Genomic DNA, 23,517 nt, shown 5'->3' with positions numbered 1-23,517 from the left:
GGCGTCGGCAACCGGCCCCCTGATAAGGGGGCCGACCAATCGAGCCTCCCGACGCCTGGATGAGAACGATGGGGGGGAGGCGATTTTTTTTTTTCAGGACCGACGACTTCACGGGATACGTTTATTCGACTTACTTAGGGTCTGCGGAGTCGACGTCGCTTCTGACGATTTTATTATCGAGGTTCAGATGACTCGCATAGAGGAGGGGATACTTGCGCCGGCCAATGTCCGGTTTAATGCCCACCGCCATCCACGCGGCCCGGCATATTTACGATTTCGATTTTAACTCTCATTTACTCCGGCCCGGGTAAATGTAACGAGTCGATCGGTGCAAATCGATTGCGGTTAACGCGGCGCGTGACAGTCGCACACGCGACGGCTTTAAAAATTAAGCGTTGCACCGGAGCTTTCTGGAAACAGCTGATTGAATGGACGTTCGCTGTTGTAGGCGTAGCCGCCCCGTAACGGGTATAATTACTGCGATTAACGAGCGGTACTCTCCGTTGGGGACTATCGTGGGAACGATTTCGGCGGCAAGGTCGCCCGTTGCGGGATCTTTCCTTCGGGGACGATATTTCCGGAATCTTACCACGAGTTCATTCTCGTAAGTCGAAACCCGATGCGATAATGAATCTTCGGGAAATCGTCCATCGCTATCGATTCCAAATTTACAACGTGAATCTGGAAGCTACGGGGATGGTCTTGGTCGCGCAACGCACGCGGAGAGGACGCGTGGGCGTCCGAGCGATCCCGTAGGTGTCGCACCGGAGTCTGGGTCCGATAAAGCCCGCCGTCTGGAACGGACTTCCCGTCTTCGACGAAGCGGTTCTTGCCGGCGATAAGGCGGCGGTATCGCCTCGCGATTTCCGGTTCCTGCCGGCCGGCAAAAGGAGCGCGTGGCTCCGGAGATAATGTCCGCGTTATCGAGCGCCCCAGGACCTTCCGCGGGTCCCGCCGTCCTCTCGGCGTCTCGCGCTAAAAAGAGACGCCGTGGAGGCCGGAGGGAAGGGGGGGCGGATAATTAAAGCGGGGAGGGCTTCTGAATGATTCGTCATCGGGAGCGCAGGACGCGCGCCGATCGATGGACCGGACGCACATTGTTCCTCGCGTCGTCGCGTCGCGTCGCGCCGCCGTTGACGGTGACGACGCCTTCCGGGGCTCCCAAGGACCCCGCGGATCGAGAGCGCGTTACGCCTCCGTTCCTCGAGCTCTTGCGACGTAAAGCGGTCTTCACCGAACGATCGAAACATAAACGCGTCCCAAACTGCGGTACCCGAGAAATTAACGTTGACCCGGGATAAAAGTGACCTCCGACCTCCTGGACGCTCCTCTCGTCTCCTCGTATCCTCGCATAACCACTGGATTCAATCCGTGTCCGTGTCGCGGTGGACCCCTCCGAAAGGGGTAATCCACGAAAGAAGGGGTCTTGAAAAATGAAGAAACAGAGAAAGTAGGGAGGGAGAGGGCAGCATCCCTCAGGATGCAGCTCGGTCGGGGGTCGCGGGTTGCAAGGGCGCCGGGGACGCTCGTCTCACGACTCGCGGTATAAAACAATATTGATTGGTCGTACAATGAGGGTGGATTATGGGTGGCCGGTGGGGGTGGAGGGTGGACCGCGGATGCATTGTGCTCGCAGCGTCCGGTCAAACTTTCCATCGGTCCCTCCCAATCCTCCCCCTTCACCCTGCCCCCTCTCCCTCCCCGCTCTCCTTCTTTCTCTCTCTCCCTCCCTCCCTCCCTCGCCCTCCATCTCGGCCTCCCTCGCTCGCCGATAATTATCACGGTCCGTCTCTGTTCCCGTTACCTCGGGTCTTTCCAATGGGCAACGTCAGGCTTAAAAGCCAAGCGAAAGCTCCTGCCCCTTCCCCCCCCCCTGGGGAACTTGAGCTTCCCCCCACCCTATCGCAGAGGCTCGAGGCGCAAGTTGCACGCTACTTGTCGCGCGGCCAAAGCTCCGACCGGCTCGCGAGCTTGCGAGCTTGCACGCGTCTTGTGTACCGGCGCGCCTTTATTAAACGACGCGGCCCCGATGCAATCGGGGGGGGGGCTTGTAGACACGGCGTCTGCACGGATGAGAAAAGGGAGGCCCGACCAGAAACTCACTTTGAAAGCGCCGCTTCGGCGTCTGTACTCCACGGCGCCCTCCGCCCTCCACCTGGACGGCCAACTCGGAACCGGAGCATCGAAGTATCGCGGACGGACGCGATGCATCCGACATGAGCCCCGGCGGTAAAGTCGGGAAATTCCGACTCGCGTTCGCCCTCGCCTCGAGAATCGACACCCCCTTTGGCTTTCCGACTCCGGGCTTTCTTTCCTACGGTTTAATATTTTTTTTTTCTTTTTTTTTCTGGGATTTTTTCACCCAAGTCGGGGACGAGACAGCGTTAAGATCGGCGAGGGAGGTGCTTTCCCTTCGAGTCCTCTTCTTCTCCCCTTTTGGATATAATAAATTAAATCGGCCCCCTCTGAAGTTGTCAATGTAAAAAATAGTCGGTCCACGGGGAAAGTAAAAGCGCGCTCGAGTGGCGAGTTTTTTATTCGGAGTTTTATGGATTTTAAGCGCGGATCGATAAGTCCTCTCGCGTTTGCATCCTCGCTGTCCGTGGGGTAAGCCAATGGGCGCGTGGCTACGTCGTTTGTGCGTATCGAGTGCGTTAATTTCGACCTCAAGAGTAATCGTGTGGAGGAATCCGATCGCAGGTGGTTAGGGGTCAGTTCTATCGAGGGGTGGTTGATCGGGCCCCGGGAACGCCTTCGACCCCCCGCGAAGGAGGGGACGCATTCTTGGTCGGTCCGCAGGGTAATTTGTTTCTTGCGGATGTTTGACTCTCCTGACCGCGTCGCGAGGGCGGCGGAAACGGAGCGGAGGAGCACGGACGGTTAATTTTCACCGGCTACGCCGAAAGTACTCCTTCCCCACCCCCTCCTCCCGGGGGAACTATTTCCGAATTAATTAAACTATCGAGCGGGTTTAACGGGGGGAGGGAGGGGCGATTTGCATTCCGCGGGGTCGTCCCCCTTTTTCTCGGACACCGCGTCGGGGAACTCTCACCCCCCCTCGAATCCATTTTTTACGGCAAAACGGGTCACCGGACCCCCTCCGCCTCTCGGCGTAATTTTCCTCCTCGTACCCTCCCCCCTTGCAACGCACTGACCGTGGAACCGTGACGTAAAGAACAAAAGACAAAATGTCCACGCTTTGCGGCTCGATCCCCCTCCCAACTTACCCCTCCTGGCTCCATCGAGGAGAACTCGATTAAATTAACAACGGGGGATAATTAGAAAGCGGAGAACGGCGGGGAGAAGAGGGAAAGAGAAAAAAATGTGCCGACAAGGAGGAAAGGAATTACGCACCCTCTACATGAATAAGGGATGATGCCCTCCCCCCCCGAGGGGGGCGGAACACGTGGGCGCGTGTAAACATGAATTCGCGACGAAGATGGGTTTTTTATCCGATTGCTCGCGGTAAACGAGCGAACGTGAAAATTTGATGAAGCTGGAGTGGGGGGCGCACGTCGGGGCACGGCCCAGGGTGCAGGTTCCGGGGCAACGGGGAGCTGGTCGGCGAATAAAAATAATTAACAGTGAATAAAACTGTCAAACCGTCGATTGGCTCGCAGCCCCGGCATGGCTGGACCGGGAGTTACGACGAGGCTCGTTCATTTCGCAAAGAGCGCCGGTCTCGCTGTCCGTGCCGATTGGGCCCTGCCTTGGAAATAACGCAGACCTCGTCGGACACCCCCCCGAAAACCTGGTGAATTTTCACCCTCGCTGGTAGACCCATCGAATTTTCCCAAGCAATGCGTTTCCATGAATCGCCTATTTTAAATCGTGGAGAGACCCGATCGAACGATCCACGATCCACGGCGAAGAAAATCCCGGGGAAATTTTCTAGGGGGGAAATTTTGGAAAGGGAGGATTCGACAGGTCGCGGGAAATCGTCGGTTTGAAATCGGATTACATATTTTCTATTTTTTTTTGGGGGGGAGGGCGGATAAAAAATTATGTATATCCTCCCCGTAGGGCCACGCGCCATGCGCGTAGGTCAGGGGTGGAGGCGTCTTCGGGATCGGCGAGGGGGAGGCTTCGACGTCGCGGCGGCGACAATGCGGTCCAGGTGTGCCCCTCGTTTACAGGTATGCCTCGGCAGATGTCGAGGCTCACCCCTCGTGCCAATAAGTAGACTCCCCTGTCCGGAGGGTAGGCGAAGCTACCCCGAGATCTGGCGCGAGCCACCCCTGACACCGAGGAGCTGCCCCGACCGGGTCTCCGGGGGGAATGTCACCCATTCCCGGTTTCGACGTCCCGGATGGCACCTGGCCCGGAGATGGGTCACAGGAGGAGGGCATTAGGGGGAAATTATCTCCTCCCTGCAGGAAACGCGCGATCGCAGGGGTGCCCTCGCGACTGCCTCCGATTCGCGCGCTCCACATCGAATTTTCCTCATTTTCTTTTTATTTCGCTATTCCGACTAGAAATAATTCGATGATTTTCCCTCTCGCCCGTCAGACCAGGATTGATAAAAATCATGATTCGAAAGGATAAAAAATCGGAGAATATTTTTAAATCGCGATTTTTCTTCTTTTTTTAAACCCGATCGTCGAGGAAGCGTTTTCCGCCTCGTAAAGGAAACGCAGCGTCCCTCGCCGATCCTCACCCCCTGGGCTCGCGATCCCCCGCGAGCCATCCTCGTCAAAGACTCTCGGCCTCTAATCCGCAGGGACGCCGAGAGGGAAACCGTGTAAACACGGGCGAGGCAATTGCCTTAAACGTCGTCGCGCGAGGACGGGCGGGAAATAAGGGAAACGCGGGAGAAACGTTGCGGAGGCGGTAACGGGGGGAACGGGGGGGGCGAGAGACACTCGGAGGCGCGAGGGAGCGAGGAGGACGGACCGGGGCGAGAAGCCGGCGAGAAAAGCGCAAGAGAAAGCACGCAGGCGGGGAGGAAGAGAGAGAGCACTCTTTTTTGCAGGGCTCTCAAGTAAGTGGCTACATCGTACACGGCACATAAGTCCACAGGTGTCCGCGGACAATGACGCGGGGGGGGAGGTCCGGGGGCGAGGGGGCGCGCGCCCCCGCGGCGCGTGCGTGTCCTTCGCGGGAGAGAGAAGTCTCTTAATTTCCGTGCTTCGGGACAAAGGGAGAAAAACACGCGGCGGCCGCGAGAGGGGGAGGAAGACCGGGGGGGTCCCTCCCTCTCGCTCCCCCATCCCACCCACCCCCCCGGCTCGCCTTCTCTTTCTTACGCGACCGCAACCGCGGGAGGGGGCAAAAAGAAAGAAAAAATCGGGGCCGCGAGGGAGGAACGGAGGAACTCCTCGCCCCCTGACCTCCCTCTCGCCTTTCTTTCCGTATTCTGGGTCAGGGGGAATTACCCCCCCGCGAAATTCGCCCTCGCCTGGGGGATACGTGTCGAGCTCGCGGACTCGGCCGAGCGTTTTCTCCGCTGCGTGGCTCCTTTTCCGGGAGACTTCGCTCCGCGAGCGGGTCGGCGCCGTTTTGCTCGAATTTCGATCGCGAGTCTTGAATCTTTCGATCGGGAAGTCTCGATCGCAGATTTCGATTTTCAATCCGACGAGCTTTGGAATCGATGCCGCCGATTATTAATTATTAATCAGTCGTTAATCTCCCCGATCGACCCAAGAACGCGGTCGCGAGCCTCGCGATAGATATCGATTTCCTCGAGCCGAGGAGGGACTCCCGGAGGAGGGCACCCCCCAGATGCCGAGCGTTTCGGGTTGCGGGAATTAATCCCATTACCCCCAGCGTCGTTTCTTTAGGATGCTCCGATTTTCGACATCTGTCCCCCGGGGGCGGGGGCGGGGGTTTGACCGCGCCAGCTGGAAAGGAGCGTCTAGACCGCGATCTCGGGTTTCGCCCCTGCCGGTGCCCCGGAAGACCCCTCGTCGATAATCCTTGGAAAGATCATCCACGGAAGAGCGAGCGTGCCTCCATCCCGGAAGGGACCGAACGAGGTCGGACGAGGTCGCCCCCGCGAGTTGGACCCGCGAAAACCGCGGGGGGGCCGCCTCCTCTTTTGTCGGCACACACCGACCCGTGACTCGCCTTCCGAAAACTCGCTTTGCATGCACCCAAAGTGCATCCGAGATGCGCCCGGAATACACCTTCGCGGCGCACCTTTCGCATTGTGTGCCAACAGAAATGCGGCGAGGACGCGATGGAGGTCCCCGACGCTTCCGGTCCTTCCGAAGGGACCGGGGTTATTATATATAATATAATAACACCCGAGGAGCTATTCAGGTAAAACGATTTCCTTCCTTGGGAATCGATTGCCTTTGATTTCAAATGACGAACGACAATGCGATTTGGTGACAAGTGACGGTCGGCCTCAAAGTTATGGCGATTTCTAGCGATTTCCAATCCGAGTCGAGGCGGCGCCATCGATAAGGATGATCCGTTCCTGGCGACGTCTCCTTGGAGGACGCCGTCTTCCTCCGTCGAGTTCCTCGGGGCCGGAGGGGTTCTTAATTTCCTGCCGAAGGCCAATTTCCTCCCGCGATCACCCTCGGGGGTCTCGGGTCGAGCCTCCCTCTGGGAAAACAAAGGTGTCGCTCCTTCAAAGAACCCTTCGTCGCTTTCCCGCCCGGAAGATCTTGAAACTCGACAGACTCCACCCCAAGAATCCCCGAGCCCCGAGGTTGTCGCGGCTAAGAAAGCACTTTATCTTCGCCCCTCGAGGGTGCGGGAAAGCCTCAACAGGTTATAAGACACCGCTCTTTCCGCCCCGGGACCGCATCTTCATCCCCCTCGACGCGGCGGCCACCCTTATCCGAGCCACCTCCGGCGAGGGTGGGTTTTCCCAGCCAAGATTTACCCCAAGATTTTCCGGGCCGTAAGTCACGGAAAAGGAGAGGACGGGGGGACCTGTTGAGCCGGGGGGGTTGGGGTTGTTTTCTTACGACGGCTCGTCTTCACCCCCTCGGGGGAATAAGACGTCAACTTGTTGCTCCGAGGATCCTGCCCGGGTGATGCCTCCGTTTCGCCTCGTTACGCGGCCACCCCGTCGCGGAAACGCGGCGGAACCGGAACCTCGGAACCCGGGGAAGGACCCCCCACCCAGAGGGATCGGAACCAGGTTCCTTCTTGAGCGCAAATTAAATCTGGGGACACCGCGCGGAGGCGATTACCGCGCGACTCGGGGAGCAAATTGAAAATAACGGCCACCTCTAATTGGGCTACATTCGCCCCCGTTAATAAACCCTCGACGTTTCGCGTTTCATTATTTCCCGTAATTATCCGCGGCGGAAGGGCCGCGCGCGACTCGCTCCAACGAGAAGTCACCGACCCTGGCTCCGGCGCGATCGCGCTTTTCCGGGCTCCGCTCCTCCATTTCCTTCTCTTAGTTTTATTTCCTTTCTTTTCCCGCAAGCTCTCGCAAGTAGCACGCAATTTACGACGTTTCCGCGACCTTACCCCTTAGGGCTCGACGGGGGTTTCTCCCCCGGGAGGCTCCTTCGGCCAATTTGACCGGCACTCCTCGAAGTGGACTCTTCACCTTCCTCGACGAGGTCCCTCGAAGATCGTCCACGTTCTGAAAAGCTCGGGGGGCCTCGATTGTCGGGAGTACTTTACTCGCGGGGGCGACGAGGTGGCGTCGTGCCGCTCTGAAAAGTGGCGCACGCCCCCGGGGGCATGAATGCCCCGGGGGTGTATAACTAACCCTTAAAGAGAGCGCCGAGTGTCGTGGCTATTAAGTTTCTTGAAAGGAAGGAGGAGCCGGCGCAAAGACGGGCCTCAGACCGTGGCGAGGTTAACGCCGCGTTTTTCCCTTAACGCGCCGCTACGCGGAAACCGCGTCCCTGCCCCCCTTCCCCCCCCCCCTTGAGGCGGGGGCACAATTAAAGCGACGAGGGGCGACCCGGTTGAGTTCAACGGCCGTCGAGTCGTAACGAGGTCGTCGCGAACTCCCGAAGAAGGAGCTTTTCTCCTCCCAGGACTCCCCAGACGAGGGAAAACGCCTTTCCGGAGTCCCGGGGGAAGGGGCGTCGAGGAAACGACGGGAGGCGTCGGGAAGCGGCAGGAGGCACCAAGGAGGAGGAACCACTCGAGGGCACACTTGTTGAGCCACGACTAAGATTGTCCGAGGTAAGAAGCCACTTGTTGCGCCCTCCTTCCGACGCCCGGCGTCGGCCTGACCTCGTTGCGAAAGGACGACCCTGGAAGGGCGCCCTCGTCCTTGCGACCCGTCCAGGTTACGGACGTCTTCCGGACTTGGTGGACGAGAAAAAAAAATTCATTCAACCTAAGATATATTTCTCTGAATACCGAAGAATATATTTTCAGGGAACAATTGTTTCGTTGGGAATTGACGTCGAGTTAAATTAATTGCTCGTTTAATCGAATTGTGTCCACTTGGACTGACATTTTATTGGACGCGTTTCATCTCAGAATTTTGTTATAGCAATGTGCATTTCTTTGGGCCGATCAACTTTTTTTTTTCTCAGGGTAGAAGGGGCGTCTCTCGGCGGCCGCGTGCGTAATCGAATGCGTCGCGGCTCCAGACGCAAACGCCCCCGTCGAGATAGAAGACCGATCGAACGGTTGACGAGGTATCGAGTGGCGGTTGTAGATGCGAGAGGAGTAGCTCGATGGACGGCGACGCGTCGGTCGCGTCGGTCGCGTCCCTCGCGCGAGTCGCTCTTCGTGCGACTGAAACACATCGCATGGATGGATTGGGAAGATTACAATATATCGCTGGGCTAAGTGCGATCCGAGAAATGGCTCGCTCAGGGGGTGGAAAATTTCACGCGAGATCTTCGCCTCGGGTTCGAATCGAAAACAAGGACACGCGCGAACTCGGCCGAGATATATCCGCCCCTCGGCGTCGAGTGGCGATTTCTAAGGGAGTCGGCGGGGCTGAAAGGGCGGCTTAAAAAATACAAACTCCCCGACTTGGGCCCCGTTGATTAGATTCTGCCACGTGGCCCATTGTGCGCCGCGACGCCGGGCGCGCCTGTCACGCGGCCACGTGCTAGGCGAGCACACTAATGGCGCGTCGGATATAAGACGCGAGGCTTAGGGTGAGAACCCGGGGAGCGCCCTTGCGAAAAATCGCCACGGCTTATCGATAGGTAGAAGGGATCCCACCCCGGGGGAGATTCCGGGATCGCCCTTCCGAAAATCGACGAGGAGGGAACGAAGGGGCTCCGAATCTCTGGATCGAGGAGTCTCTTCGGGAGACGAGAGGAACGAACCTCCCCGGGATCGAGGGGTAACCTTTTCCTCCTTTCTCTCGCCTTTTCGAAGATTCCCTCGGTGACTTTTTCCCGACGTCGGCGACGCGCTCGTCCGGGAATGCGGCGCGCTCGATACGTCTGGAGTTTCTGGGCGAAAATCGGGAGCGATCCCTGGGACGACCTTAAGAGGGAAGAGCGCCCCTTCCGGGCACGCCGGGCGGACAGAGAAAAAAAAAAAGAGAGGAAAAGAGAAAAAACCCGAGAGCTCGCGGCCGGCGCCCGGGTGTATCGGTGCACCGGTGCACCGGTGCGTTTGCTTTGCCGGCCGAACCTTTTACCCCCCGTCGGAAAGTCGCGGGGTGGAAAATCAATACTCGATACACATCCCAGAGGCCCGTTTATGCCGCTTATACTCGCGGCACTATCTCGCTCGGGATCCTATCCGGCGAGTCGCGGGAAGGATTAACGTCGCGCGACCGGCGACCGCGACGAGGGTCGCCGGGGCGACAGATGGCGAGCCGGACAAAGAGTCGCCGTTCCTCTAACCGAATGGCCTCCGCGAAACGCTGTCCAATTGGAACGGCGACCCCTCGGGGGTGGAAAAGCCCGAAGACGGGGCCTCGATTTGCCTCCGGCCGAGGGGCGCCCCGAAGAAGCGGAAGGGGCTCGGAAATCGAATCGTCGCGACGCCCAGCAATCTCGAACAAGTCCAACTAGTTCGAGATAACTCGGCCGGAGCTGTTCGAGGGACGTCTTCTAGTCGGTTCTCCTCCGATCACGGATGGTCCATGAAATTTACAGACCCCACGGAAGTCGCGATTCTTGGGGGTTAGGGGCGCCGTTTCCGCTGGGCCCACCGAAAGATGGTTTAACGGGATCGGATTTAAGGGACCATTAGGGTTCCAATTATCCCGATTGCGCACCAAGTCTCGAGAAGCTGATAGTATCGAACTACCCTGGTGAATTTTCATATTAAACGCGTTTTACTATTTTTGTCTAACGCAGGCGTAGACCACTCGTCGCCTGGAGGAGTCGTCGAAGGGGTTAGAATTTCCGCTCCGAGGGTGCGAGTATTCCGAGACGTTTTCCAGGCGTGTCTTCTCGTTAATCCTCTTCACGCTGGCGAAGGAGTCCGCCGGTTAAGCCGGTATCTTAAACCTGCCGCGTAAACCGGTCGACCCTGCGCGTATCCCGAGCGCGGAATAGCTAATACATCACAAACTTGGGACAAAGAGGAGGATGTCGTGGGCTGCACCGGCGAATCCGCCGGCGTCCCGACGCCCCCTCCGCGACGGGAAACTTTGCCTATTTGTTAAGTCTCGCCCGCCGAAACTGCCTGGGATCCTAACGTCGAACCGCGTTCTGGAAACCCCTCCGAGGAGTCTTCCCTCCCTTCCTTCGGGCTCGAATCCCCGGCACCCTCTCAACGGATTTCCTCGTTTATACCTCCTCTCTCCCGAGACACCCGGACGGCTCGTGATCGCATGAAAAAGAAAAGATCTCGATTACTTAACGAATTCGTTTGATCGACTGTATTCGCTTGACTTCCGGTTCCGATCCAATAAACCGGATCTTCGTTCCCTCGATCAAATTCGTTTGCATCGATCGGCCGAGAGGTTCCAATTAAAGAAATTAAAATCCGAAGGGTTAAGCCGTGTCAACCTGGTCGCCCATGTGACAACCATATTTAACCATGGTTAAACAAAAGATTAAATCGATTTAACCGAATGATTTTTTTTTTGCGCGTACCTCCGGTACTCTTCGCGTTCCTTTCCAATTCCCTCGATACCTGTTACACCTTATCGCGACATGGAAGCGATCGCGATTAATTAATCAATCCCCTCCCCCTTCCGTCCTCCCATCGCGGATGCTCCAGACTTTCGAAGTTTCGTCGCGGGCATCCCCTTCCGTGAAATATTCTCCAGGGTAACCCACCCTCTCCTGCGGTCTTAACGCGTGCTCGACGGACTTCGGGGCTACGGAATTCCGCGGCGGAATTTCCGAAAACTACCACCGGGGGGGGGCCGCGAAAGGCGGAGGGTGGAAAAGTTTGCCACACCGCGAGATCGATCCATCTTTGATGCGATAACAGAAGTCCCTTATCACGGTATCGCCGCGAAGTTGGCCGCGTGACGGGCGTGCTTCGCGTTCCTCCGTGCACGCGTGTGCGTAGGATGACATGTGGGGACACCCCCCCATCCCTCCGATGGTGAGGGGGTGGCTTCATTGTGACGAGGATATCGCCTTGGGCAACATTGGCGAATCCCGGGTGCAAATTTCGTGCACCCTTTCGCAGCCCTCGCCGTAAGGACGACGACTCCCCCTGTCCCCCATTCGCGCCCCCTCCCCCCGGGGGTTCCGCTATGCAGTTTTCGCGACGTCGCGGAAATCTCGCTACGAGCCGATACTTCCGGATTTCGCACGGTTTTTCTCATCTTTCGAGGGAAATTCCCGTTAACGCGATTATTTACGTAATTTGTTCACTGGATGTATTTACGGCTGAGAGGATATCTGAATCTGATCGATTGGATGACATATGATCGTTGCAAATGGTTTGATAAGTTTTATCAAGGAGTTTGTCGATTACAATGACGTTTGAATTTTTTTTTTTTTCCAGGGGACGGCAACTTTCGCTTCGCCACGGAAACATTCAAGGTGAGTGATAAGCAGTAATGGTAATCGCGGATCGGGAGGATTCGCGGGGTCGGATTTGAGGGGGAAGAGAGGAGGGGATGAAGATATCGCGGAAATTCGAGGCGGCACGTCTCGGAGACGTTTCCGGGGCGGGAAAGTCGCGTAGCGGGGGGCGGCCTCATACTTTTCGACCCCGGGGAAAATTGTGAAAAACGATCCGCCATTGTCTCTTCCCGGCAATTTCTCAGAGCGCTACGCCAATGCATGCATGCAAGGGTTGACAATGCAGCGTGCCAAGGGTGGAGGTGGAGGACGAGCAGTGCCAGGGGTAGTGGAAGGGTTAGGGGCTGAACGGAGGTGGAGACGCTCTAAGGTACATAATCATGCTTGCTGATTCCTTCCCTAATAAAAGTCTCACTGTCACCGAGCACCCCTCGCCGAGCACCCCCTCGCCCGCGACGTGTACACCGATGCACGTGTGACAGAGACAAAAGTGCATGCCTGCAGCGAGAGCGATGCACCCGCCGCGCGGGGATAAGACAAAGAGGGCCGAGAATTACCAGGGGGAGGGGGTATACGGGTCAGAAATGCTTCGCGATGCATCTGGAGTTGCAGTTTTTTTCAATTCGCCGATGAACCGCAAGACTCACCCCTTCTCCGGGCGTCCAATCATCCCCGCGAGCGCGCTCCTTGGATTTTATTAAACCCCCTCTCCCGTCGGAGCGTCTTCGATCGACGCGACGCGGAAACCGCCGACCGAGCCTGACCGGTGCGGTTTCCGCCCCGGAACGCCCGTGCCCCCCGATGGATGGGTCCATCGGGAGAACTGACGCTTATCGTCCCGCAGAGGAGAGCGGGGCAATCTTATCGGAATGGAACGTGTCACTTCCTTTGGCGACGTTCGAAGGGAAAGCTGCGCGGCGCGGCCGATCCGCGGCGTTTCGGTGCATCGCGGGACACGGGGAATCGCGCGTCACGGGGAGATCCATTTTTTCAGACTTTTCTTTTTACGCGATTTTCACTCGCGTAAATAAATCCACGTGGGATGGATCCGCGTGGGTCGATGAAATTTTTTTCTCGGGGTAGCAACGCACGTTTCTATTTTTTTCTTTCTTCTTCGGGGCGAGGAGACCGCGGCCAAGGGGTTCGGGCCCCGAGGGCGGTTTAAAGGGCCCACTTTCGGGCGAACAGGTCTCAAGGTGCTCCGATTCGGGGCCCGACCATCGGGCCCGCCAGATGGCTTCGGGCCCCATGGGACCCACCCACGCGGCCGTGGATCGGAGCGTGCCGGGCACATGCCGATGGGGTTTCCCATAACGGCGCAAACGGCCGAATCGCGGTATATAATAACGGGCCCCGTAATAACGGGCCCGGATGCGACTCGACGAAACGGGCCGACATATGTTGCCGTCCTGGGCCCCGTATACATCGGCGAGTCCGCTGGAGAGGTCCTGCCGGAATCGGGCCCATTCCTAGGGATTCGGGTCGAGGACGTCGAGTCCCGGGGGAGGAGGAAGAGGGTGGCGGAAAGAAAGGGAGAGGGGAAGGAGAAACACGATGTGCCGCGATATGCCGCGATCCGAACGCGACGATTTCCTCCGCTCGGCTCGCCCCGATGAGCACGGCTCGTCCGTTCCTTCCTTGGGGTTCAAGTACCTCCGGTATCCCGGGTATCCCGGGTATCCCGGGTTTTCGGCGCAACGATGTTGCAACATCGGGGAGAAAAGAGTCGCGATGCTCCCGCTCGCGTATACCATTTTCCCGCGGTTCTTTCTTCCGGCCCAGAGCGGTTTTCTATACGCGAGCCCAGGAACGGGGCGCTCTGTACTCTCTCGAGAACGGCTCTGTTGCTCTAATTTTTTCTTTAGCCTTGTTATTAAGGATATAAGGCACTACCGAACAATCGCCCGACGTTAAGATTCCCGGGGTCCGCCGGTTTGGTTAATCGCTGCCCCGATGCATCGTCTACCGGATTTATTGTCCCCCGCAAACGGAAATTACGATACACCGGGACGATTTGTGGGTTTTTTTTTTTTATTATAAAAAAGGACCAATGTACGATCCATTGCCCATTCATTACTCTTCTCGACACTGAATGTTATCGTTTCAAAACGCGCGGCACCCTAAGCGAGGGCTTTTTTCTCCGGGTTTTAACTTAATTCCCTCGGCAGACTTTTCCGGGCCCCGAAATCTCTATCCCCACGGGGGATGGAAATTTAACAAGATTCCATTCGGGATTTTTCTTTCTTTTCCTTTTTCCTCCCCAGAATGGGAAACAATGGCCCGCAATAACGCCTCCGTGGTGTTATTACCCGCGTAACCTGCCGACTACTATTTTTTTTTTTTTGTCCGACATTCATATGCAAATTTCGCGACACAGAGGGCCAGACCTACCTCTCCGATTACCAGACGTGGGAATAAAGTGTCTTGGTCGATCGCGGGGCAATCGCGCGGAGCTTTTGGGACCGGTTACAAAAGTGAAGCTTTTCCGGTCCTCCGCCACCGAGTCGCGTGTTTCCGACACAAACCGCCCCCGCAGTGCGCCCCGGAAGTGTCACGCTGAGAATCGGCGAGCATTTAGCGGCTAAGAGTCGTGTTCCGCGTTATTCTCGGCCAAATGGCCTCGTTATCGACGCCTTTAAGGACCGACCCTGTCCCTTCTAGGGAAGATGGCCACTGTGGAAATTGACGTGAATTACCGACAATGGCGGTGACTCCGCGCGCCGACAATCCCGAAAGACTGGCTTACAAATGTCCGGCTTGTCCGCCGGACCCGAAGGGCCTGTTGGCCATTATTCGGCACCTCGGCTTCTCGAAAACGCCTGGAAAGGTCGCTTAGACGATGGTTAAATCTTTTTCCTCACGTGCCAATTGGAACGGCCATGGATCCTAGAAAATGAAGATTTCGGTCCTCGCGAAACGAATTTCTGCCCTCTAATTCTAAACGTAGTACTTCAAATAAAAAAAAAAATTGAAAGTTTCATAAGTTTCAGGGCCTTCCTTATACCCTCCACATTTATGTGTGCAAAGTTTGAATCGATACGGTGCGCCCAGTTTGGAGGGAAGTTTCACGAAGAAGAACTTTGATGCCACTTTCGCGTCACCTTAAGGGCAGCGACGAGTGCTCGAGCTCGAAGTTGGCAATTTCCGTAGTAAACTGTCCTAATGCGTTCTCCCCGTGAAAAGGTGTATTCGAAAAGGTGAATTTCACCGATGAGTGACTCGCGGTGATCCTAACCTCGAGACCGATGGGGCGCTTCTTAATGAAGGGGCCCTCGGAGGCGCGTTATTTTTTGTTCTTGCGGCGTCGACGGCGAGCCAGGAGGAACCCCTGAATGGGGGACCCTAGAAGGGGACCAGGGGGGCAGGGGCACCGGACTCGAAACGTCCAAGTAGCTCGTGCTACCTGGACAGCTGCTCGTGTGTGAGACGAGGGGCCCCCTTGCCAGGAGTTTTATTTCCTCCTACCTTATGGGGTGCCCCAGGTACCCCACGGAACGTCACGCTCGAGAGGGGGGCCATCTGCCCCCTAACGAGTGCGTGACGTCAGGTGTGACGATGCGTTAAGCCAAGGAGCGTCTGTCTTTCGAGCCACCCGTGCCAGGTTGCAGGGCTGCCAACCATTTCGATCGTTCTACCAATTTCGCCGCGAAATTATTCCCCGAACTCATCTCGAATCTATTTCTTTTTTTTTTTAATTCTATTTTCATAAAAATTGTACGGTGTCCCAAGACGTTCGAGGAAATCGTGTCTTTCTGCTCGACCCCATGCAAAATTAGGTGGAGTACGTCATTCTTTTTATTTTTTTTTTTTCTGTCGCTTCAAAGTCACCTCTTGCGCTAAAATGACGTCCACGCGCGTTCAATGTTATTTACCGTGAGGTTTACTGGAGGAGTGAAAAAATGACCGATGCGTCGATTTCTCGCCCTCGTTGGGCATTTCCATTTTTTGAGGGAAACCTCCGAGACGTTTCGGGCCCCGTGCCCGGAAGAACGGCAACGGCGTATTATCGAGCACGTGGTGTGCCTTATGGCCCGCTTACGCCCCTCGGGAACGAAACCCGCGTAGGTGGTAAATTACGGGGAGGGATAATCGTCCGCCCCGAAATTCCCGCGTCGCGTGCGGAGTCTTCGACGACTCTCCTCCTTTTATCGCTCGGTAGGCGTTTTTCGTTGTCGTTAGCAAGACCGTTGAAACGGACCTTTATCGCGACGTTCCGCGCTATCGGACAGGGGGGCGTCTTCTGGAGATATACGCACTTACGCGGCTGCGTGGCATGTGCGCGCACACGTGGACACTCGCCTCGATACAACGTCGAACCGTATCTATACGAAGAAGTCTCTGCGTCACCGTTTTCATGTCAGAGCAATTTATCTTCGACCTGGGTTCAGGAAATAATTTCAATCTTCAACGCGCTAGTTACGGAGGTCTTAACGAAGGTCTTGAACGTCAGGAAATTTCATTTTTCGAAAAAAAAAAAAATATATCTTGTTCGAGAAGAGGCCGGCGACATGTGTCGTTTCGTCGAGAGGAGAGCTCGAGGGGACGACGGGCCCGTCGGGCACCTCGCGTCCTCGCAAGGGCTCCGCCGCGCCGGAGGAGTCGTCGCGCACGTCACGGAACATCTGCCGCGCCCGCGCCCCCTTCGTGCCCCTCGCCGTGGCCCGGTGGCCCGACTCGTGCCCGACTCGAACCCCAAAGAGCAAGGGAGCCGGTCGTAAGGGAAGGGTCCTTTGAGACAAAGACAACGTATGACGTACCGGCAGCTGCGGCGGTGACGTAGGGCCCGGTCGCTCCCCTCGCCCCGTGGACTTTGGAGATCGGGAGGGAGAGAGCGACGACTTGGCTCGTGCCCTGGAGAAAAAAGGAACCAAGATTTATCGGCGCGAGCGCGTGTCCTTCGCGCGCATCCACGAGGGGGGCCGCAAATTGCCGGGGGTCGGAGAGCGAGGGGGGGTCTCGGATCGATGCAGGGAATCGGCGTCGTGAAAAGGAAATTTATAAAAGTGGTCGATATCTTTGGGGGGCCACCTGCGGATTCGCGAGGGAGCGGAGGACTGCGAGAATCGTCGGTCGCGAAGCCGGCATCCGTTCGATTCCTGGGACGGACATGGTACCGGGAATCGAGCGCGACTCGCGGCGCTGGGTTTCGGAAATTCGACGGTGGAGTTCGGCGAACGTCTCGGGCGCCGCTTCGGGACGGGGGGACGCAGCCCTCCGAAGGTGCCCCCTTTCCCCAGCGCCCATCGGATTTCGACCCTCCGAGTCGGCGATCCTCCCTCTCGGGGCCAAAATACCTCGCGCTGGCTCGGCTCACCCGCTAACTCGGCACCGATCCTCCCGGCCCACCCTGGTCTTCGGAAAAGGAGCAAAAGCCGCGAGTCCATCCTCAAAGCTGCTGCCCGCTGCGGCGGGGATCCCTCTTTCGGGAGAGTGGGACGGAGAGGGCGGAAAAGAAGAGAGCGAGAAAGAGAGAGAGCGGGACGCGGCAAAGTGCTAATCTTTCGAGTAGAAATGCTAATGAAAGGCGGGACGTGCTATTTTTTTAACCTCCACCCCCGGGAGAGGGAAAGAGATAGCCCGACCAGGCGAGAGTGGGTCGAAGGGAGGTAACGCGGGTTAGGGCTCGTTTCCGTACACGCGGAAACGGCGCGGAATGTCTTGGTGACAGCTCATTCCGCGTCGATTCCGCGCAGACGAAAACGAGCCCCTTGGTCAGGAGTCCGAGTCGAGCGCGGATTTTGCCATCTTCTGGCGATCGCGAGGGGGACCGGCCAGGAGGGGGCCGGGAATTTGAATAAGTCGCGATCGAGGCGAAACTCGAAGCTCCGGCGAAAGAATAGCCCCATCTCCCCTCGGTCGGGGCGCCCCCTCGCCCCGGGCCGCGCATCTGCCGGGGCACGCGACTGGCTCGACCCGCGAAGGGGGCGACGCGTTTCCAGGGGGCCCCTCGCCCCTCGAAGGAGCCCGCGTGCGAAAATCGACCGCGTCTCTCAGCCGGGATTCCGGAAAACGCACAATGCCCCCGGGTCCGCACCCGCGTCCATCTCCACGGTCCAGGGGGTCGGGGGGAGGCGGAAGAAGGCGACGCGCTTTTCGAAACGCGATGAATATTAACGACATAAAGGGGTACGGAATTCAATCGGCCGGTCCCTCGGGGGCAGATGCGCAGGGCCGAGCTCGATTCCCGGACGAAAGCCGGGACTCCTTTCAACCGTGGGACGCGGCTGTTGCGGAAAATGCAGAAAATCGGAGACGCAACCCTTCTCCGTCCCGTCCCTTGTCCCGACTCGAGGGGCTCCCGCAAAATGCGGAGGCAAAGGTGCCGGGAACACCTTTCGCGGGTGACCGGAATCCGTGGGAGCGGTCATAGAAAGGGGCTCGGATTTCTTCGAGACGATTTTCGTTTTTCGCCCCCTTTCTTCCGAACGGCCCGGGCGAATCGGGGCGGTCCAGGGGGCAGGTAGATCTTGGCCACGGATTTCGCGCACCTGCGTCCTGCAAAGGTGGACGCGGGCAAAAGCAGCTCCCGGGACGCTCCTTGGACGCGACGCGAGCTTCGCAGGACGCGAGATGGAAACCGGAGTCAAAGTTCAAAGCCGTTCGTCACCGAGAGACCGAGTCCGAGGCCTCTTCTCTCTCTCCCTCTCGCCCTCCCTCCGCGCCCTCTTTCCTCTCGCCGCGCTCCTTCTCTCCGGCCGAGGAATTTTTTTCTCCAGATTTTTAGCAACGCCCCGTGCCCACCCTCTCTCTCTCTCCTGCTCTCCTGCCCCGGGCCTTCTCTCTCTCTCTCTTTTTTATTTTCCCCGCCGCTCGGACCGCTCGGCGATCAATGAATTGAAGCGTCCATCCTTTTTTTGGTCAGCCTCGTCTCGTCCTCGTCGCACCACCGCCGCCCGCCAGCGCCCCCTCTCTCTCGACCGCCTCTCGCTGCCCAGCTTGTCCCCTCCCTTATTCTCCTCTCTCTCTCTCTCGCGCCCTCCACCCCCCTCTCGACCGGTCCACCGCCGCGAACCACCTTTGCTCTCTCTTTCTCTTCCACTCTCGCCCGACGTCCGCGAACGGGTTGAATCCTCTCTCTCTCTCTCTCGTTCTGCCTCTCCCTCCCACTCGTAGACTCTCCCGCGCGCTCTCTCGCTCTCTCTTCACCTCCCGATCTCCGACCACCTCTGCTCTCCTTCTCTCCCTCGCTCCTCTCTTTCGCCCGCCCCCGCACCGGACACGCGGAGGAGCCGCGTATGTCCGCGTCACCGGGCAGAACGCGGATACGCGGAATGCGTGCGGAACCGGGAGGCGTTTTTCGGACTGCGATTCTTAGATTTATTTTTTTTTTACAAAATCCATCCTTCAAAGATATGCTACTTTTTCTTTTTCTTCTTATGGTTCCTTTTTCGATCTTTCCTTCTTATTCACTCGGAACCGCGAGGAAGCGTTTTTTTTTTTTTTACGCGCAAGCAGATGCGAGAAATTATCCGTTTAGCGAGTAGCGCGAAGGGGAAATGTGACAAAATGGCGAGAAGCGGAAGTGCCGCTCCGGGTTTTTCTCGGCCGCCATCCGTCGGATTTCATTTTCAAATCGTTCCCGTAATTGCAGGTCGGGAAATTACTAACCGCGGCGGAATTGCCCGCGCCTACTTTGTCGAACGCTCGAGGTGCAACGGGCCCCTGAGCCACGAGCTTCGCGTTTCCCCGAGCTTTGTTACCGTTTTTCCGCCGTCTAGAGTGCGTAACGCAACCGTTTCGCGATTCCTGTCGCGATCTTTGCAGATAGCTCGCGAACTCCCGGGACCCTCGACTCGCGAAATGCCACCCTAAAATGCTACCCATAAATGTTAATAAAGATATTGTAAAAAATCCAAGATTTGGTATTTTCATGGTTCGTTAGAAGAAATTCGCATAAAAAGGTAGCCGTCACGCGGTACGACTGCCTTAAGGATTTTAACCCGAACCTTAATCCGGGGTTAACGACCTTTCAAATCGACGGTTAAAGTCCGGTCGAACGATCTGCGAATCGAGACGGAGGATCGAAGTACCGATCGAGTCGGGTAGTCGGGAAGCGATTCGCCATTTCCCGGGCCCCTCGGTTTTTCTCTCTCCCGCGGCAAGACGCAAGTTTATTCATTATCTCGTCGGCCGGCGGTCCGCGCGGCCGATAGCGGCGGGTCCGCGACGGCCGCCCCGCGGCCCGCTGCCCGCGCGGCCACCCCGACCCGGTGGCCACCCATCAACCCCGGGAGCCAGGAGCAGCGGCAAATAAAATCGTATTTCATCCCTTTGCCGGGGAAAATGTTGTCTCTCTCGTTCCCTCTCGCTCCCTCCCTCCTCGGCGCGAGCTCGTACATCAAAGCTCGCCTGCGTCTGTCTTCCTCCGCGGGTGGCGCCCTCCCAGCGACCCGTCCGCCCCTCGCGCCGCCGCTGCCCACCGCCTCCCACCGCCCACCGCCCGCCGCCACCCACCGCCCGCCACCCCTCGCCGCCCGGCCGGCCGCCACCCACTCAACCCCATCCTGTGTACAACTCGTAAACTTTTATACGAAGCTTTAGTAGCTGCGAGCTAACTTCCGGTTTGCGAAGCGCGTTTATTCCTCCACTCTGCCGCGCGACGCCGCCCCCCGATTGGCCGTCCGGCCAGAGGCACCCCGCGTCGCGACGCCGGCTAATTCGCCGCGCGATCACGTAGGCGATTCGCGTTCCACCTTTGTTCCCATCCTCGGCACTTACCGCGACCGAGAGCGCCGGATTTGCCGCCCGGCGTCGCGACGTCGGCCAATTCGCCGGCGAGTCGCGTCTCGCCTTTGTTCCCGTCCGCGACACTTATCACCGCGACCGAGTCCGCCGCGTTCGCCGGTGCCGGCAGCTCCGCAAAACCCGGCCGGCGGTTTCCATCGCGCGTAACTCGATTAGCCTCCAATTTTCTCTTTTTCGGCAATACCCGCGGTGCAGTCGCGCCCGCGCGGAAGGGCCGTAATTGCGGGGAAGAGTCGGCGCCCGCTTACAATCGGCTCCTGGTAAACGAGTCAGGACCGACGAGGCGCACAGGGCTAACGAAGTTGCCCCCCAGGTTGGCGCCCTGGCGCATTCCCCAGGTGAGGCCGAGAAGGGCCCTCCGTCCTCGAATTATCAATTACCGGCGAGGTAGGGCCGAGTCATCGGGCCCCGATCGACTTCGCCGGATGGACCCTGTCGATCGATCTCTCGATCATCCCTTTCCGCGCGTGCCGGCTGACTCGCTCGTCTCCGGCGACCCCGAGGAGGCCCTCGAGGGCCGTACAACCCCGAGACGACGCGTCTTTCTATTTTCCCTCTTCCTAATTGCTTTCCGTTACCTGCCGGAAAAATCGCCGCCCCCTCTTCCAGGGGGAAAAAAACACACACACACCAGGAGGAAAACCCGAGTTTCCATAATTGTTGCGGCCTCGGCCGCGGAATGTTACGATTTTAATTGGGCGTTGAGCAACTGCCGTCTTCCAAATTGGACCATTGTGGAGTGCCGCTCCCGCGGAAGCGCAGTTAAGCCCGATGGAACTGGCCGAGGTCCGTCCAATTTTGGAAATTCATCGCGTTTTCCGCCGCGGCCCCGGGGGGAGGTAGCCAGCGGCAGCTGGGACCCGCGGAACACCCGCGCGTTAATTATCCGCCGATCGGTCCTTCTTAAAGCGTTTTCCCCTCGCGAAAGCCCGCCCCAGGCCCGACGCGCCGGCCAGCCGGAGGAAAACATTTTTTTCCCCCCTTTTTTTTTTTACATCGACCGACCTCCGCCATGGCGTCACATTTACCCGGCTAACAAAATAATACGTTAAAAGCTTTTCGATGATCCGACGCCGAGTGCGCCCAAACCGCGTCGCTTTTTCAAGGCTCGGGAGAGCGAGCGACGTCTTCCGTCGAGCCGATTTGGGCGTCGCTACGAGTCCGGAGACGTCGACCGACCTCGTCCACGGAATCTCCGGCGGAGGGTAAAAAGCTCTCGAATTCCGGGACGCGAAACCGGATGCGATTCCGCGTCGGACTAGAGCGAATCGCCCCTAATTTTTCCTCATCGCTCGCGCGTGACGGCACATACGCGGTGCGTACGGGGATTGTGCCTTTTTCGCTTATCCGCTTGGCCACCCCTTGGCCCCCCGGCCGCCACCCACCTCCACCCACCCTCCGCCCGTCACACAGCGGGCACGTCCAAGCAGAATCCCGGGATATGCCGAGGTGGATTCTGCATAATGCAGCAACGCGTCCGACCGAGCTCCCTGCAGAAAATAATCCGTTTCCGCGATCGTCGCGGAAATGCGCGAGCCAGAGGGGGCAGCGGGGGGAGGGGGGGAGGCAGCTTGATTTCATTTGTTTTAATCCAGGAACGAGTACCCACGTACCCGGAGGCTGTGTCGAAAAGGGGGGAAAAGAGACTCGCGGAGTTTTCCAAAATTTGTATCGGCTAACGTAAAAGGGTGGAGGGGGTGGACGCGTCGTTTCGTATGAGGACAGGGCGGAATGGAGGGTTCGATCGGGGCGAGTGGAGTTTATTTCCACCGGGGGTGAGTTTAAGACGATGTCAAAGGGGGTGGTCGGTTTTTGAGAAGCGGAAGTGCGCCGCGGGTGGAGGCCCGCCCGCGGATGGCAATAATCGGCCCGGCGATTCCGGACGGGGCAATAAACAAAGGGACTTGATTTCATTTACTCGAATCCCCCGGCGGCGATGCGACCAATAATCCCGTCCAGCGCGTTGGTCCAGTTAAACGGTCATTAACGTTAAGTGCAAAAATTAATTCATTTGCCGATTAGCCCGCGCGTCGAAACGGCGAAATGACATCGATGAACGGGCCGGGGGGGAACGGGGGTGAGACGGATCCGATGCGGAAACGGCGAGAGCGACAAAGACGGAATAAACGACGAAGACAACAACCGGAAGAGCACCCTCCGAGCCGAAGTTCCGATGGATCGAAAGGGTGACAAGACGGGACGGCGATCGACAGCCTTGCCCGCCACCCCCGGGGGCCGTAAGTCTCAACTCGCGCGACTTAACCCCAGGCTCGGGGGCGGGAGGAGGGTAGTCCTCCCTATGTGCCTCCGCCTGGCACATGGAGGCTCCCGGGTACATATGTACAGAGACGGCGGACGAGCGAGCGAGCGAGGACGAGGAGAGTTAGGGCCGGATCGCGGGGGTGGACGAATTACGGGGCGGATTAGCATCCGCGCATATTTTTGCGAAAACGAGATAATGCAAAAAGCGCTGGCCGCCCGTCTGGGCCGGGGCGGGGGTGGAAGGCGTGGCCAGAGTGCCTGGCAGGTTTCGAACGAGAAAGAGAGAAAGAGAGAAAGAGGAGCCGACTCGCGGGCTCTCCGCGCGCGAGAGAGACGGCGAGAGCGGCGGGGAGGAGGGCGAAACGAGCGAGGGAGAGAGAGGGCGAGAGGGGGGCAGAGGGGGTGGAGGAAGGCTACGGGTCCCTCGCGCGCGCGGGAGGAAGTACGGGCGCACGAGCGCGCACTTGGGAGCGCGTGTGCGTCGATGCGCTCGCGCGACTATAGCGCGCGCTCGGCCCGTGGGGCAACCGGGGGCGGCGGGGCGGAGGCGGAAGGGAGCCGGGTGGAACGGTGGGTGGCGAAGGGTGGGACAAAGGGGTAAAAATCATTGCGCGGTCCAGCCTGGAGGCTGATCGATGGTTGCTGCACTCAGCCCCGCTCCCCGGAAGCATCCAGC

At 58.1% G+C, this 23,517-nt stretch overlaps 1 protein-coding gene across 1 annotated transcript in view; it reads left to right on the top strand.

Moving 5' to 3' along the window:
* Positions 1–23,517, top strand: part of LOC105702342 — a 66,771-nt gene that overhangs the window by 22,081 nt on the left and 21,173 nt on the right. The window contains exon 4 of the mRNA XM_012429841.1: positions 11,815–11,852. Within this exon, the coding sequence (XP_012285264.1) occupies positions 11,815–11,852 (38 nt within the window). The remainder of the gene's footprint in view (positions 1–11,814; positions 11,853–23,517) is intronic.

Source organism: Orussus abietinus, unplaced genomic scaffold (genome assembly GCF_000612105.2).
Source record: "Orussus abietinus isolate OABI.00-Male unplaced genomic scaffold, Oabi_2.0 scaffold17, whole genome shotgun sequence".
Taxonomy (NCBI): domain Eukaryota; kingdom Metazoa; phylum Arthropoda; class Insecta; order Hymenoptera; family Orussidae; genus Orussus; species Orussus abietinus.
This window is presented reverse-complemented; position numbering and strand designations above follow the sequence as displayed.